Here is a 17535-nt window from a genome sequence, read left to right on the forward strand (position 1 = left end):
CCTCAAATCATATGTGAATTCAATAACATGTCTATAGTAGATACGTATATCTGGATTTGTAGAATGTAAACCTTAACCGGACTTTGCCAAGTTCAAGTATAGAAGGTTTCTATTCCTTCTAGAAGCAAACTTAAACCTGAATTTCAAAGCAAGTCAAGAATGCGATATGGAAAACAAGTAAACATTTTCCTATGCAACAAAGACCATGCTTACATCTCTCTTCGCTAGCCTCACTAATGAATTAAATATACGTAGAAGTTTCGGTGAGCGGTATGTTATTTGTGCACGCAAAACGTAAAATGTATATTGGACGGACACCTTTATCGATCTTTTTATGTACGCAATAGACATGATTTTCTTAAACGACTAGCAAAAGCCAGACGTCTTGGACAGTGGCTTTTAAACAATTTAAACCATTATCACGTTTCTTTATTAAAATTTGATATAGATACACGGAGTTGGTCCGTGCAAACGCCAGTCACAAGAAAAAAGAGGGCTAATTCTGCTCTATTGCAAATCATAGTTGTGGGAATTGACTAGTTACCTCACGTGGTCATCGCAGAGACATGTGTTTAGTTAAAACTAATAACTTGTATTATGTGAAGTGTTCTTCCTTCACGTAACCTTTCATAATAGCATTACATCGAAGTCGACGAAACACAATGCATGCTAAACTTATGTTAGTATATGAAAATTACAACACTCACCATGTATAAATGTAAACAGCTCCTTTTTTTCCTGTTTCAACTTATTAAGTGTCCTTTCCTTTGGGCTATTTAAAAGGGTTACAGTCTTTACAAGTTCAGAATAGAAAATACTGTATACAAAAGCAAAGTATAATAAGTTTATAGCAATATAAACGTGCTTAATTTAATGTTTAAACGATAACAGCAGTCTCGAGACACGTACAATACATACTAGAACAAACAATTCAATACGCGGCTAAGTATTGGTGGTATGATATTACTAAACTACTAACACTTAACACTTGTGCAGTCGTAATATCAAAGTACTAGAACATCCCAAACAATACACTGATGCATTGATAATTATATAAATACTAAAACATAAAACACAATAAAATACTTAAGTGAATTAGTAGTATATAAGTACCTGAGAATCCATCACACTTCACTGGTGAATTGGTAGTATATCAGTTCTAGAACTTCCAACATAATAATGGTGCACTTGTACTATGTAAGTACCATGTACAGACAATGCATATAGTAATGAACTTGCATAATTCCTCATATAATAAAATCGCAGGTAGGTGATTAAGTGTGTGTTGTGCGTTTGAATTGGTGCAACGCCACTATCGAGACTGTCTGATTGCCGAAAAGTATTCATTTACGCATCATTGAGGTGTTTATGGCTTAACATAATGCGTGTATCTGCATTTCAATGAATATATAGTCTTACCAGACAACATGACACAATTTATGAATGCATACCTTAATGCCAAAAGCAAGGATAAGTTTATGAAATAAAATTTCTATGTAGCCCAATATTCATCACGAAGCAATTATCGTTTTTCTAAAAATAAAAGTATAAATGGAATTTATTACTTTTATAATCTACAGCTAAAAAGGTTCTGTGTCAACCGAACCCAAATGTACACATCTGTAAGCAATAGGAATCACTTTATGGCTTATGAATTATGCTGGAGAAGGGAAATTTCGGTGAAGCTGAGGTGTTGGATCAAATGACCTTTATAAACTTCAATAAAAAGTTGAAGAAATTCCCGTCAGTATATCCGAATGGATTATGCCGATGATTGCATGTGGCATATTTGAGACCCTTGGTCCATAACCTAGGTTACGTATCTTTCTCGAAATTAATAAACAACAGTTTTTAATACGGCGTTTCATTAGCTTGGCTTAGGCTTCTTTAATGTAATATTTGTTAAGCTTAACGATGCAAGGCTCTTTGGTCCTTTAATTTTATTCTCCGCTATATGAATGTTTTGAAGCATTTTCAATGTTTGGAATTCTAATAGTTTCATACAATATAGGCAATGACCAATCAGCACATTCTGTTTTGATCTTCTTTTTTTACAATTAACCTCATTTGTTGAAATTCTGGCTATCTGTTCACAAAACAATCAAAAAAAGAAAAAAACTAAAAACAGAAAGGGCTAATTGGGCAATGTGATACAGGCGGATTCACTGAGAGTATGCGATCACGTTGGAAGCGATGTAAATGAATTAAAATAAAAGTCACATAACTTATATGTTTAATCCAACTGGCATTAAGAAAAAACACGTTAAATACAAAAAGTATTTATATAGTAAATTCATGTTTTGTCTGAAAACGCTAGTTGCAAATATACGCTTGGTGCATACGTAGTAACATAAGAGGCATCAACGCCTTCATATACCATGTTCAGGAAGTGTACGTCTGATTAATTTAATACTTAAGCGTTATTTATATACAGTTCTTAATTGTTATTGTTCTATCACATTCAGTGATTATTATGGTAGGTTAGTTGGAAATGATTTCTGCGTATTTTTAAGTGTATGTATAAATCTTTACACAACTTGGTTCCTATCTGCTCTGAGCTTCACACAATCAAATGACGACACCGAATGAAACATGTTTGAACTTAGTGATGAACGATTGATAAAGGTCCTACAGGTCAACGGACATTGTTGAAATTATGTACTATATTCTTATCAATCAATTGTTGGACGCCACTTATTACACGTACATCTTTCGGAAAATGGAAATGTTATGGTAAGTTTATTTAAATGAGTAAATATTTAAGGTTTTCAGAAATATCGTATTTCATACCGCTTGGTTCGTTTCCTCATGTGTCGTAAATAATTGTATCACATGCCATACCCTGTTTCCCATGTTATACAACCATAACATATTTTTTTCTATTCCACATGTGTAATACAACATTTTAAAGCGTTTTAATTGGCTTAGTTTGCGTTTATTGACCAATCGCATTTTGTTATTTTGCTGAAATGACGTTGCAACGTCAAATGACGTAACTAAATGAAAACAACATTCGAGATTTATCATTATGTTTGCGTTAATATTTATTTAATTTGCTCATTTAAAAGCATATGATAAAAAAGATCTGACACTCGTTGTCATATCATACCATACTTTATTAAACTCGTTCAGGAAATTCGTTAGTAAGCTCACAAAAGGCTCGCTTACCAACAAAATTACTTAAAATATGGTATGATATGACCATTCGTGCCAGATCCTATCTATACGCGAATATATAAAAATGTAATTTGAGTTAGGTGCAGCAAGGGATTAAACAACCTTACGAATATTATACTATGATACACACATATCGTTTATAATTATATAAAATTATATAATAGAAAATTCATTACAATAACGAAAATGTAATACAGTTATACTTATCACTACATTTAACTACGTTTCTCTGTTCGTTAAATAACTAATTGCGTTAATTATACAATAACAAAATACAACAAAGTTCGCCGGCAACAAAATGAAAAAAATGCGTCTGAGAAAGCAAGCTTCAATCAGAATGTTTGTGAGGCTTACACAAAAGAGCGATAAAGGTTAATTGTTAAGAAGTTATGTGACTTTGCTTAAATGTATATTTTTGCGAATAACATCTAACTAGTACAAGTGTTGTCCAGTTTGATTTGTTTTGAACTGTTTGTTAAAGTTTAATATTTCGTCTCCGGTGACACTCATCCCATCCCTGTATCCTCGCCTGATCACACATCCCTGTATCATCGCCTGATCACACATCCCTGTATCATCGCCTGATCACACATCCCTGTATAATCGCCTGATCACACATCCCTGTATCATCGCCCTATCACACATCCCTGTATCATCGCCTGATTACACATCCCTGTATCATCTCCTGATCACACATCCCTGTATCATCTCCTGATCGCACATCCCTGTATCATCTCCTGATCACACATCCCTGTATCATCTCCTGATCACACATCACTGTATCATCTCCTGATCACACATCCCTGTATCATCTCCTGATCACACATCCCTGTATCATCTCCTGATCACACATCACTGTATCATCTCCTGATCACACATCACTGTATCATCTCCTGATCACACATCCCTGTATCATCTCCTGATCACACATCACTGTATCATCTCCTGATCACACATCCCTGTATCATCTCCTGATCACACATCCCTGTATCATATCCTGATCACTCATCACTGTTTCATCTTCTGATCACAAACCCGTGTATCCTCGCCTGATCACACATCCCTGTATCATCTCCTGATCACACATCACTGTATCATCGCCTTATTACACATCCCTGTATCCTCGCCTGATCACACATCCCTGTATACTCGCCTGATCACACATCCCTGTAATCTCGCCTGATCACACATCACTGTATCCTCGCCTGATTACAAATCCCTGTTTCATCGCCTGATTACAAATCCCTGTATCCTCGCCTGATAACAAATTACGAAATATTCTGGTAATTTCTGTAAGTATTGAAGGCAATTGTAATGTAGTTTCACATCTTTAAAATACAACTTTAATCTCTATATAGATAATATACTATTTATAAAACAAATTACTAAAAACGAAATGTAAATCGAACCCAAGTTCAAAAACGCAATAGGTCGATTCTGTGCTATTTTTTTAGGGACATATTCAATATTACTCATTTTATGCTATCCTCGTAATTGTATTAAGCAGCGTCTTTTGATTCAGAAAGAATAAAATGCCGATACACCATAAGTTCATTTATTTTAAATTGCATTATCAATGTCATATGACAAATTGTTAAGCATTGGGTCATAGAAAATGCTTCATATGGAGAAGCGGATGAAATGAGTGCTTAAACCAAAGAACCCACACACTTAGAGCACTGGGAAATCAAGTGGTTAAAATGACTACGGACCATATCATGTCTACAAATGTATGAAAAACGGACGTGTGTTTATTCTAAACGAGCATACATCAATTTACGTATTCAAACGTATAAAAGATGCGTTTATATACTGCATTTCCCTTCTTTTAGTGTTCTATAGAGAATCTTGCAAGTTTTCAAAATATAGTGCTTAACAAAATTCGTCTATAAAAGGAAGGATTCGGTTCGAACAAGTTTTGTCCGGTTGGTTTCTCAACGGATTGCTTACTTATTTACTATTTCTTTAGCGTGTTTCTTGTACCACACTTAAAAATGTGTAAACCCTTCTCGAAAAACACAATGGCCAAAATCCGTGTGTTTGTGCCTATCTTGAGTACCATATCGCCCGAAATTATGTGTGTAACAGCTGAACTTGAGTACCACATCAACCAAAATTCTTGTGAACAGAATCAGTGTTTTTAGTGCACTGAAATGGACCTTTCTTTCAACCTCCACGCAGAAATTTGACTGGAACCAGCATAGCTGGATCAGATTCTTGCCTTCATAACCAACCACGTGAAAATAACCAAGCCACGTGGTACTATAATTTTGCCGTTGTTTTTTTTACTTTTTATAATTTAGATAATTAATTTTTTATTATGAACCTAAACTTACGCACTTTTTTTTCAAAATATCAAAGATTATCATACTACTTTTCATAATATAATTCTTAAAAAAAATAAATCCTACCAAATCCGGTAGGATTTTCTTGTGATGGCAGAGATTGTACGTGAGAGCAAGGCTCATTGGGTCGTTGTCGACCTAAACTGACCCACAAGTCAACCGGGGGTGACTAGAAGCCGATTCATGTCACCCTGAGGTGACTTCAAGCCGACGCTAGTCAACCCCGGATGCCACGTGCCAGTGCCAGGTAGAAGCGTTTGATGTTCGTTGTATCGTAAGTTATCGAAACCAGTGTGTGATTTAACAAATTTTTGAATGGGGTGTTTCACCTTTCTGTCAATACTTATATGACTGTACTCAAAGGTGAACTTGATCTGACATCACTGCTAAACAATTCTCCCAATATTATTTGAACATGCTAAGCCCTTCTTGATCTTTCATCATTCGGATAGCATTTCAAATTAACCAACTAGCTTGAATTCATCCTACTATTGTCGACAATAAGGTATAACATGGCGCTAGCGATGTTGTTTTTTTTCGTTTAAGACCAGGACCAATTTCATGGAATGGTTGATCATGTCTGAAACATCAAATGCATTACTGAAACAACGCTCCCTAAACGATTATATTGTTACGTTGTGTACATTGTGAAATACCAGCGATTTCAATATTATTATTGTCAAACATCGAAATTTCTGACAAAATCATTAATGTGTGAAATACAATAACACATATTATATACATATATAATTGCATCTTAATTGTTGGCGAAATTAAAGTTAAGCTTGTACTGCAAATCATATCTAATACACTACATTTTAAATGCTGTAGTGTGGAATACCTTTCAACTCAATTATACCTTCAATATTCTTACGTGCATTTAAACATAATTTAAGTTCCAATCTGATCGAGCTGAATTGGACGCAGAGAACGCACGTGACTCGTAAATGATATTACGCAACTCAAGTTTCCAACGGTCCAATGGCGATTTTAATGCAGTTGAAGTTTTGCTTACAGTGTAATTGGAAGTTGTTAATTGGCTTTGCGAAACTTAAAGATTGCAATTTTGGTGAACGTTGTATTTATTATGTCTTTCAGTGTACTTTTATTGATCTTCGCAACCTTCGCAACGGTTGCTGGGGACTACCCATGCGTATGCAACTACAACGTCGAGGCTGCAGTGCACCTGCTTCCTGACGACAACTCTGAGGCACTGGGATACATGTACGAGTTTGACTGCAAGCCTGCGGGCGTTGGCCAGGGCAACATCAACTATCTGGAAATTATGTTTGAGGGAAAGGTGAGTAAACTGGGCATGATGCATGTGCGTTAAGTGTCGTCCCAGATTAGCCTGTGTAGTCCGCACAGGCTAATCAGGGACGACACTTTCCGCGTTTATGGCATTTTTAGTTTCAAGGAAGTTCATCTTTACCGAAAATCTCGTTAAGCGTTGTCGTCCCTGATTAGCCTGTGTGGACTGCACAGGCTTATCTGGGATGACCCTTTGCATTGAGCCCAGTTTTCTCAGAACAAGGCTAAATTAATCGATAGATCATCTTAAAGTACTGTATGCATGTTTGCTCAATTGATGAAATACAGTTTATTTTGACTATTGATAATAATACTCAGTTTGTGATTTCGATTCATGTAATAGCAATTCATTTGTTTAAAGTTGCATCCTTTTAAATACTATGAGTGTATACTCCAGTAACCCTCCCTCTAAACAATGTATTACACGCCCAAAACTTCGACATATTCAACATTAACCCTCGCAGTGACAGTACCATCTTCTAAATTACAAGGGCACAATGTTTTACAATGAACAGGCCGCTTTAAAATGAGTTTAATGTAATTCCAGAAATTTCATTATATGAAAAGTATAAACGTATTACTAAACCTACCAACATGCGATAATGCTTTCGTCCTTATGTTTGTGTCCAACTTTCTTCACCCGCGGGTGATTTGGTAGTCGAGTGGTAACACTCTGGTCTACCATTCCAGAGGTCCCCGGGTTCAATCCCTGGCCGGGGCACTAGAAATTTCAGAAATGCTTCAAGTGTTTCAAACCCAACTAGAGATGTACTGGTATGAAACCCAGGTAATTCTTGTGTGTATCGGTGCTATCAACTGAGCATGTAAAAGAACCAAGGGAACTACTCGCAAAGAGCTACGGTAACGCATCCGGATTCCTTATCTCCAGTATCTCAATACTGTCTATTCTGCTTGCTGATTATTCAGCAAATATCAAAGGACCCCATTGGAAATAAGTGTCTGCACTTTCATGGGTTATCCTTGACTGCAATGTCAAAAGAAATACTAGAACTACTACTCGTAGCAAAAATACCGTAACACGTCCTGATATACAGTTCTATTTGGCTCTTCTAGATCGGATACATCAAGCAGGGTGCGGATGTCCAGAGCCAGACGTGTCCCGGGCTAATACCCACAACAGACCAAGGTATATCTAAACAAATGCTGAAGATGTTTCTTACCTATTGCCTATTAAACGACAATATACAACAATGAAATAAACTAAAGTGTATTGGCTTGGTAGTATAACAATATAACAATTATTAAACGACTTTATCGAATTTAATATGTAGCAACACCAACTACTGCATTATTTCCACGCATTTCTAAATTGTTTGACACTCTTTATGGCTATGTGCATGCATAAAATAGTGGCTAATTTGTACAAAACATAACACGAAAGATTGATATAAATGTTGTGCGTTTATTAAATGCCATTATATTTATTTTGCTTTAAGTAACAACTACAACGCTGCAAACGACTACCACCCCACCTCCCACAACAATAACAACAGCAACACCAAAACCAACAACAACTACTACAACAACACCTAGACCGACAACAACAACTCCTTTACCGACAACGACGACTACAACAACAACACCTCAGCCGAAGACAAGCACAACTACAACAACAACAACTAACCCGACAACAACAACCGCTATACCGACTACGTCGACGACAGCAACACCTAGACCGACAACAACAACGCCTATACCGACAACGACTACAACTTCTACATCGACACCTAAGCCGACAACAACAACAACTACTGCAACGACATCAAAACCGACCACAACGACTTCCACAACTACAACAACGACCATTATACCAACAACAACGCAAACAACAACAACGTCTACAACAACGCCTAGAACAACTACAACCACCACCATAAGGACAACAACCGAACGGACCACGCCCCCTAGCACTGAAGGAACAACAATCCCTTCGACTCCGCCCTCCTCCGTTCCTGAAGGTGTCGAGTTTAGCATAGATACGAAATGTCTTAAATACTGTTTCTTAGTGATTCCTCAGTAATGATAAATAAAACTAATAATAAGTACAATGTAGGTAGCAGCGTTGATCAAAGTTATTGGTTGATAACATAATTACCTCAAGATTTGCATTCCAAACTGCAGTGATTATTCTATCTATCTAAGAACAACCGTACTATTCAATATAATACAATATATTTTTATAGCTTGCATAGGTTATGCCAGTAGTGACGTTGTGAAACTGAAATGCAAATGAATTGTACACCACTACATTTGCAGGCCATATCGAACTTTGCCCGGACCACGTGAAGGGTGACCTTAGTATATTCGGAGGATACTTAGGCCAGTTCGGCGACTATTGCTTCGAATTGGTTAACGTCTCCACCCAGTGGCATAACGGACAGAGGCACTGCACGGGTTCGAAATCGCAACTTTTCAATAAACCTTTTTGGGCTCATAGTTCAACATCTTCGACCTTTGCAAGCTTATTAATTGTTCTGAGTAACGCCTCAAAGGCATTTCCATATCAGAGGTCATGTTAGTCAAATGTAGTTGTAAGAACGTGACATACATGTACATCTTAATTTATTAAAGTAATAACCTTTTAGTAAGTGCTTGTATATATTTGCATTATTATTTTGTGTTATTGTTTGTAGCAGCGCAAATTTTCGCTTATATCTATAAAAAAGAGATAGTAGTGGGACATTTGTAAATTGTATGTTCATTTTTACGTTCACTTCCTTTATTTTACATCGGTACTAAAGTGCGTATGTTGTAATACTCTAAAGATTCATATTTCATCATCTATGCTTAGCTCAATAGATGCTCTAACTACGAACACATGTGCCTGTTTCTCATCTAGTTGCCGGTGGGGGGTATCTCGCCCACGTGACTAACAAGGCAGAACAGGACTTCTTCGTGCGCTTCCTCGAGAAACACCATTATGTGGAGTCCGTCTGGCTGGGTTTGACGGATTCCGAAAAGGAAGCGGCGACCACCGAGGGACATTGGTCGTGGATTTCCGGTAAGATTGGCGTATTTTGGTTTGTTTCCTTTTCAAAAAAGGTATTCGATTGCATAACTGGTAATTTTATGCAAGCAAAGATATTTAGGGTTTGGGATTTTTTGCCAAACAACGCTTGTGAGTATTTTATCGCTTAACAATATGATGACGATATTAAAGTGGCCTCGTCATTTTCAATATGCGCATGAACTTACTTTTTTTGTAGAAAAGTGCCTTGGGATTCCTTCTGAGACACCATTAAAGACAACCTTTGTGTTATGTAATTTCAATGTAGAATCACCCAAACGTTGACATTTAATGATAGGCGTCCCAGTGACATATACCAACTTTGGGCGTGACTACAATGGCCACGGCGATCTTACCCATAAACTGAACGACTGTGTGATTATGAAGCAGGGTGGGGAGTGGACGGACGTGCCGTGTGGAGTACCTTTGATTGTCGGGACAGGGTTTGGAGAGAGTCACCCCTTTATCTGCCAATTCAGTAAATATTGTTTATGTTACAGGCGATTTCATTTTAATAATAATTCAAAAACTATTTTAAGTAAGGTATACTGAAACACATGTATAGAAAGTAATGTATGCGATTTGGCGTGATTTCGTCAGTCAAAAGATGTAACCCATCTGCTTATGAATGTATAACAATTATAAATCATATTCAAAGACGTAAACACTCTTTCTGTATCAAATCACGAAGATGTATTGAATGCGCCATATAATGAATTAAATTTTACAGTTATCAACTTTTGCTAGAAACCTCTTTTAGGAAACTAATATAGGAGAGCTGCAATAAACAAGACATTTACAATTAACATAGTAAAGAACAAAAACAAAATGTAAGTTATAAAATGTATAAAACCGCCAACATATACATATTACATTGAGAACCAATGTACAAAAAGTAGCACTGTCTATCATCTAGACGATGAACACGGAATAATAACTAATTACCAATTCAAGATTTTAATAAAATTCATAAATTTTAATTAAATTTCAATTTTCGTTTAAAAATCAATTGTAAAACGAATGGGAATATTAGAAATGAGATTGTTTACATGTAATTGGGGTCTTGGACATCCAAAAATAAAAAAAAACGTATTGTAGTGTGGCGTACCCTTTACATGACGCTGGTTGCAAATTGTATTAGGAAATGTCTCGCTATTAACAAAATATTAAGGAAGAAGCTGGCAACTTGTTCCCGAGTTTTCCCCCATTCAGCGTGGACTCTGGCAAGTCGTTCCATTATCATGCTTTGTTTTAGCACTTTGTGCTGAAATTCTCTTGAAATAAAAAACAATCCCAATGTAAACGATATAACAGTCAATGAATAAGAAAACACTTCCTCAACAATTTGCTTATACTGTAATAATATATGCATTCCAAATGATAATTTTAACTATAAAATGACATCGATGAAAGTTTTTGGGAACCGTTCAAAGACTTTCCAAAAAAGAAATTATGAAAATATTAATAAGACAGACAATATTCTATATTGCATAACATAAGTTGCCATGAAAGCACGTTAAAAATTCAGTGAGAACGACTCTACGAGCATTTCTTCATCTCATTTTAAAAACGCCAAGATGATCAGTTATCATGGTTTCAATATGCAAATTCTCAGTATACTTGAAACAAATTACTTGCTATTCAAAATGAAATTATTAACTCACCAGCATGTTCGCTCTACCAGTGCAATAAATAAACAAATGAGCACAATGGGAATCACCGTTGCCTTGTTCAAAACAAAACTTCTTGAAAACACAAATGCTTAGCCAAATGTGGAAAATGCTATAAATTATATTAAAATTCAGTCTTAACGCTTAACAAAAACATTACTGTGTCACACAATTAAATTGAAAGCTTGATTTTAAAATAAGTCGAACTAAGAGCGTTGTGCGCTCAACTTAGGTCATTGTTTTGTTTATTATCAATAAACTTACCATCATGTGTTGTACTATTTTAAATATCTATCTGTTAAAAAAAATCTATACACTTAAAAAAATGTTCAACTAAATTTATTTTTTTGAAAACTAGCACTTGTGTTGTAATACTTAGTCTAGTTTCAGCACATGCACTAGCACTTGTGTTGTAACACTTAGTCTAGTTTCAGCACATGCACTAGCACTTGTGTTGTAATACTTAGTCTAGTTTCAGCACATGCACTAGCACTTGTGTTGTAATACTTAGTCTAGTTTCAGCACATGCACTAGCACTTGTATTGTAATACTTAGTCTAGTTTCAGCACATGCTGGTCTCGTTATTATACAATAAAATGTAACACCATGTAATACTCCTTTACACTAATAACCTTTTGTTTTTATATACAAATGCATATGTAGAAACATTTATAAAGTAATATTACAACATATTGCAAGAGATTTTTGTATTTAATGTAAGTCGTCATTCTCCTCCTGCTTTTTTGGTCCGTTTTTCCTTCACTTAATTTCTTGTTGATCTCATACTTGTTTAATGGATGATACTTGTATGGTTGTCACATATTTAAATTTGCTAGTAGATTTGATTTTGTCTTAAATGAATGATAATTCTTTCAGACGTCACCTCCAAGCCACCGAATATCTTTCACATCTTTACTGACGTGCTAGTTGGCTGAACAGTTCATTGAAATGTATTTCATGATTTAATAAAAATGAAACAAACTATTGATGCTCTTGTAAGAACTTCAAAATCTGTAGTATTAATTATATACAAGTTATGATGTCGTGATCTTAATTTTACAACACCGAACAACAAATGACAAAATACGCTTACCGCATTAATTCAGAAGTTATGTATACCTAACAAACGGTGTTAAATAAACAATAGTGTTGTGGTTTTATATGAAACCTGCATACATGTTAGAGGCCTACAGATATATACTGTCCGTCTTTCCCCTTCTCCGCCCATCCGCCAGCAACAGGTGAAGTGTATTTTACCATTTGTATAACACCAACACTCCTTTCTATAACTATTATAACCTAAACAATTATTTTGAATGACCATTACGCCGTTGCTATTATTAACATGTCCAATCCAGACATATTCGATTATCAGGGTCCGGTTTAATGAGAGCGACCATGGTCGGGCGACTATGGTTGTACCAGCAAATAATCGTCGTGCGACGATAACCGAGTTTAATAGAGAGCGACGATCGTCAGTCGACCGCGCGTTGTTCGACATTCTGTCGAGCGACCGCAGTCCACCCTTCACACCACGACTGATCGTCGCTTGCCGCTTTGTCGGCACCCAAAACCCGTGCCTGGAGACTCACAGACAATCTGCGACGGTACCAATATCGTCTGAGCACCTGTAGGACAAACCCAGACAGTCTGCGACGGTTTCAAAGGTCTCCTAGATCAGCTTGGCACCTGCAGGAGACTCCAAGACAGTCTGCGACGGAGCCAAGACCATCTGGGCAACTGCGGAAGACACACAGAAAGTCTGATACGGTGCCAGGGAGTCTTAAGGACCGGCGAGGCACCTGCAGGAGACTCCCAGACAGTTTACGATGATGCCAAGACCGTCTGGGCACCTGCAGGAGAATCTCGGACAGTGTCAAAAGTCTCCCAGACCTCCGCGGCAGCTGCAATAGACTCTCAGACAGTCTTTGACGATGCCAATACCGTCTTGGTACCTAAACGAGACTCCCAGACGGTGCCAGACGGTCTCCCAAACCGTCGGGGCACCGGCAGGAGACCTCCAGACAGTCTGTGACGGTGGAAAGACCGTCTGGGCGCCGGCAGGAGACTCGCACACGGTGCCAAACGAATATACTAGACCGTCGGTGCACAAGCAGGAGATTCCCAGACAGTCTGCGACGGTGCCAAGACCGTCAGGGCACCTGCAAGATACTCCAAGACGGTGCAAGAAATTCTACTAGACCGTCGGGGCACCTGCTAGAGACTCACAGACAGTCTGCGACGATGCCAAGACTGTCTGGACACCAGCCGGAGACTCCCAGACAGTCTCCCAGACCGATGGGGACATGCAGGGACTCTAAGACAAACTTCGACGGCGCCAAGATTGTCTGAGCAGCTACAAGAGACTCCCAGACAGTCTGCGATGTTGCAAAGTACGTCTGGGCACCTGCAATAGACTGTCAAAGACTGTCTGAAAGTCTCCTGCTGGTGCCGAGACGGTACTGGCACCGTAGCAGACCGTCTTTGAGTATCCTGCTGATGTCCAGACGGTCTTCGCACCCTCGCAGACTGTCTGGGATTCTCCTGAAGGTGCCCTGACGGTCTGGGAGACTTCTGACACCTTCTGGGAGTCTCCTGCTGGTGCTCCGCCGGTCTAGGAGACTGTCTTGCACTGTCGCAGACTGTCTGGGAGTCTCCTGCAGGTGTCAAGGCGATCTTGGCACCGTGTCAGACTGTCTGGGAGTCTCCTGCTGGTACCTTTAACGCGACGAGTGGTCAGTCTAGTGCATTCCTCTTTATGTCCCGTAGCTTTGTTGTCCTCAACGCCACCCCACACGCGTTTATGGCTGCCACAATCTCCTGCCATTTTTACGCTTGTTTGCCTCGGTCACCAATAGCCCGTACTTTCCCTCCAGCAGGTTCTTGTTCTCGATAACAAGCTCTAAAAGAATATCTATCTCTTTTTGGACCACGAACGGCACTGACTCATATGGTTGCAGTCTTCGTCTTCCATTTCTCGCGTGTATTTTCGCCTTCGAATGTTGATGGCGGAAGTGGTAATATTCCTAAAAATAGCGACTACCACGACCGCAGTCGACTGACCACACCGTCGTGCGACCACAGTCGCGGCTACTTGCTCCTTGAACGCGACGAGTGGTCAGTTGGCGGCCGACGAGCGTCAGTCGACCACACAGTCAACCGACTACAGTCGGGTTTTGTAGTTTTTTATTAAACCGGACCCAGATCTCATTTTGGACTCAGCTTGTTCTAATTTGGACTTCAACTTATACAGGTTAGGGAGATTTTACAGTTTTGTAAAATCAGCATCAATCGATTTTTGGAACAAGTCGTTACAGTTGTTGCCTATAGACATCTCGAAAGACACCTAAATAATCAAAAAATCATTTTGACTTTGACCTTATGTATATCGCATTAAAAAAAATTGCAGTTTATTATTGTATTGACAAGGCTTGCAACAATTTTTGCACACTTACACCGCTGTTGCATTTCCATCAATAATTGGTCCATACAATCAAACTTCACTTTGACCTTGATTTAAGGTCACAATTTATGAGAAATGACATGGTTTACTCTAGAATATGTTCAATTGCTTATGCAATGAAATCGTTATATCGGAGCATTCGTAAAATCTTTTTAAATTTAACACTTTGAAAAGTACACAATTGTTTTTAACAATCATAAAGACAAATACATACGAGCTAACTTTAAAGTTCGAGTTCAACACAGTTTATAATGACCGATTAATCAACTGGACCAAATAAGTTATCTTGAAAGGTATTTTAAAACTATCATGATTAAGTTGATAATTATCTTTCCTTGCTTTTTTGCAATTATGACTTGATTCAGGCGGGAGTTAGTGAGATATCAACGTGCGTTTAGCTGGTCCGAGTGATCAGTGGGCTTACTTAAAGACATTGAAGACACAGGTAAAGTGTCAAGAGAATAACATTTGCATTCATATCGATATGGTCATGCATTTTAATCGTAACCTGGAATTTCTCAGCATACACGGGTAATACATTTGCTAAAATAGAGATGACATTTATGGTCGCCGTGGCGTATGGCGTCCGCCTAGCGACCGGGACATCATGGGTTCGATCCCAACTGTGGGAGCGTTCTTTAGATCTCCACAATATACACCAAATGCTGGTTCTAGTCCCAGGAAACGAACTCGAGAGCGTTTGAAGTAAAATTTCGATCCAATTGAGCTAAAATAGATAGGTTTAAACAAAAACTAATTTTAAAACTACAACTTATTGTATATCTCTTTGTCAGTAAAATAACATGCTACTGTTTTGCTTTCATTTATCCAACAGCCCCATTCCCCTGGATATCTCTACAGTACAATAGCAGGAAACCTATTTCTTTATCAATCATAGCCAATGTTCTTTAAACAAACTGCTCGAAAATGCGTCCATTTTCCAACCATCGTAAGGACATATTTACTAAACTGGTAAAAAATGACGTTTATCACGCGTTCATTGTTCATATTAAAGGCTCTATAAAGGTGACAAATCCAATTATAATACATATCAACTGGTCTGATTTTTACCGGATTTCAGTTACTCTTGCATAAAAACTTCTAATAAAACAGCTTAGGTACAACGTTGTCAAGAATTATGGAAGATAAACCCGTTTCATAATTGGAAGAAATGTTTACATTTTTGCAACTTACGTGATGTGTAGCCTCAGAGCGGTGACATATGCTAAAAATAGCCGAAAGAAAATTAATTTTTAATTCTTTTTTAAACAACTTTTAACCAGCAGAAAGTAACTTATTAGATCACTACAAACGTTTTAACCATTTAGAAGAGACCTACTTTGTGGTTGATACCGGAACACGTTAAAAATCGTCGTTATATTTTTGGTGACCTGAGTCACGTTCACTTTCTCTTTTCCGAGTAAACAGCGATGTAAATAAACTGATTGTTTGTAAACACAATTGACTTGGAGGACACTTTATTTTGAGCTCAAAACAAGTTGTATTTCCCATTTTTTATTGTAGTGTCCAATAGCATATATATATTGTTTTTTGATAACCTTTATAAATAAAATATGAAAAACATATTTAAAAATCGGCAAATAATTACGGATCTTCACCTTTATAGAGCCTTTAAGTTGTTATACATAGTTAATCGAATGGTGTATAGACAATTTTTACATAAGCGATGAGACATAATCCCAAGACCACCCGTAACGACATTCCCTCAGCAATTCGTGGTGCAGTGTTATAATAGGTGTTCACATTTTGTAGACATTAAGAGCTTTCGAAATGAGGAATAATGTACTACTATTAAACGTTACAAACCGAACAAAGATTGTTATATACACAAAATATTACTTTTAGGTTTAAATGAGATTCGTTTGACTTCAGTAAATTCTTACTCATTTTGTACACTTAGTTTTAAACAGATATGAACAAGGTTAGCTAAACACGAGTACCTTTACCAATAATTGCATGTATTACTTGGATATACATGTAATGTATTTTTAATCGATTGCTGGTACGGATTGCACGGATACTTATAATTAAAACTGGATATTATTTATATTTGGAAACAGAACGGATTAAGTCACATATCAAATTTTGTATTTTTGTATGTATAACACATACTATGATGCAAATTATTGCAAAAACCTTAAAACTGTGACTATTTTTGTTAGCTCAGACATAACAATATTTTTTGAAACGCATTTAAATAGGTGCATATATTATTGTATGTTGCTACATTGATATGGTGCTTTTTAAAGATTGCTTTCGCTATTCTTATGACTGTTTCACCATATCGATCAGGAGTGATGTTGGGCCTATTACATTATTAATGTCAAATTAGTATAGCTTTATTCTTGAATAAAACATGTTCGCTTTTGTTTCGTGCTGTATGAGATACAAAGATGTTTACTGGTTATGAGCATATTAGTTTTTGCACACGGGCGCACACATACACGCACGCACACAAACGCACATACCTTAACTATTTCGATTAAATAGGACATATACGTATGTTCAAAAGCGGGTCAT

General features: G+C 37.3%; 1 protein-coding gene across 1 annotated transcript; it reads left to right on the forward strand.

The window, feature by feature from the left end:
• Nucleotides 1–5749: 5749 nt before the first annotated feature.
• LOC127831524 (salivary glue protein Sgs-3-like) lies at nt 5750–12504 on the forward strand. The gene is made up of 8 exons (XM_052356508.1): nt 5750–5769; nt 6621–6822; nt 7908–7980; nt 8291–8812; nt 9111–9248; nt 9694–9855; nt 10160–10339; nt 12408–12504. Exons 1-8 carry the CDS (start codon nt 5750–5752, stop codon nt 12464–12466), a joined length of 1356 nt encoding a protein of 451 aa, XP_052212468.1. The 3' UTR covers nt 12467–12504.
• The last annotated feature ends 5031 nt before the right edge of the window (nt 12505–17535 follow it).

Source organism: Dreissena polymorpha, chromosome 5 (assembly GCF_020536995.1).
Source record: "Dreissena polymorpha isolate Duluth1 chromosome 5, UMN_Dpol_1.0, whole genome shotgun sequence".
In the NCBI taxonomy this organism is placed as follows: Eukaryota; Metazoa; Mollusca; class Bivalvia; order Myida; family Dreissenidae; genus Dreissena; species Dreissena polymorpha.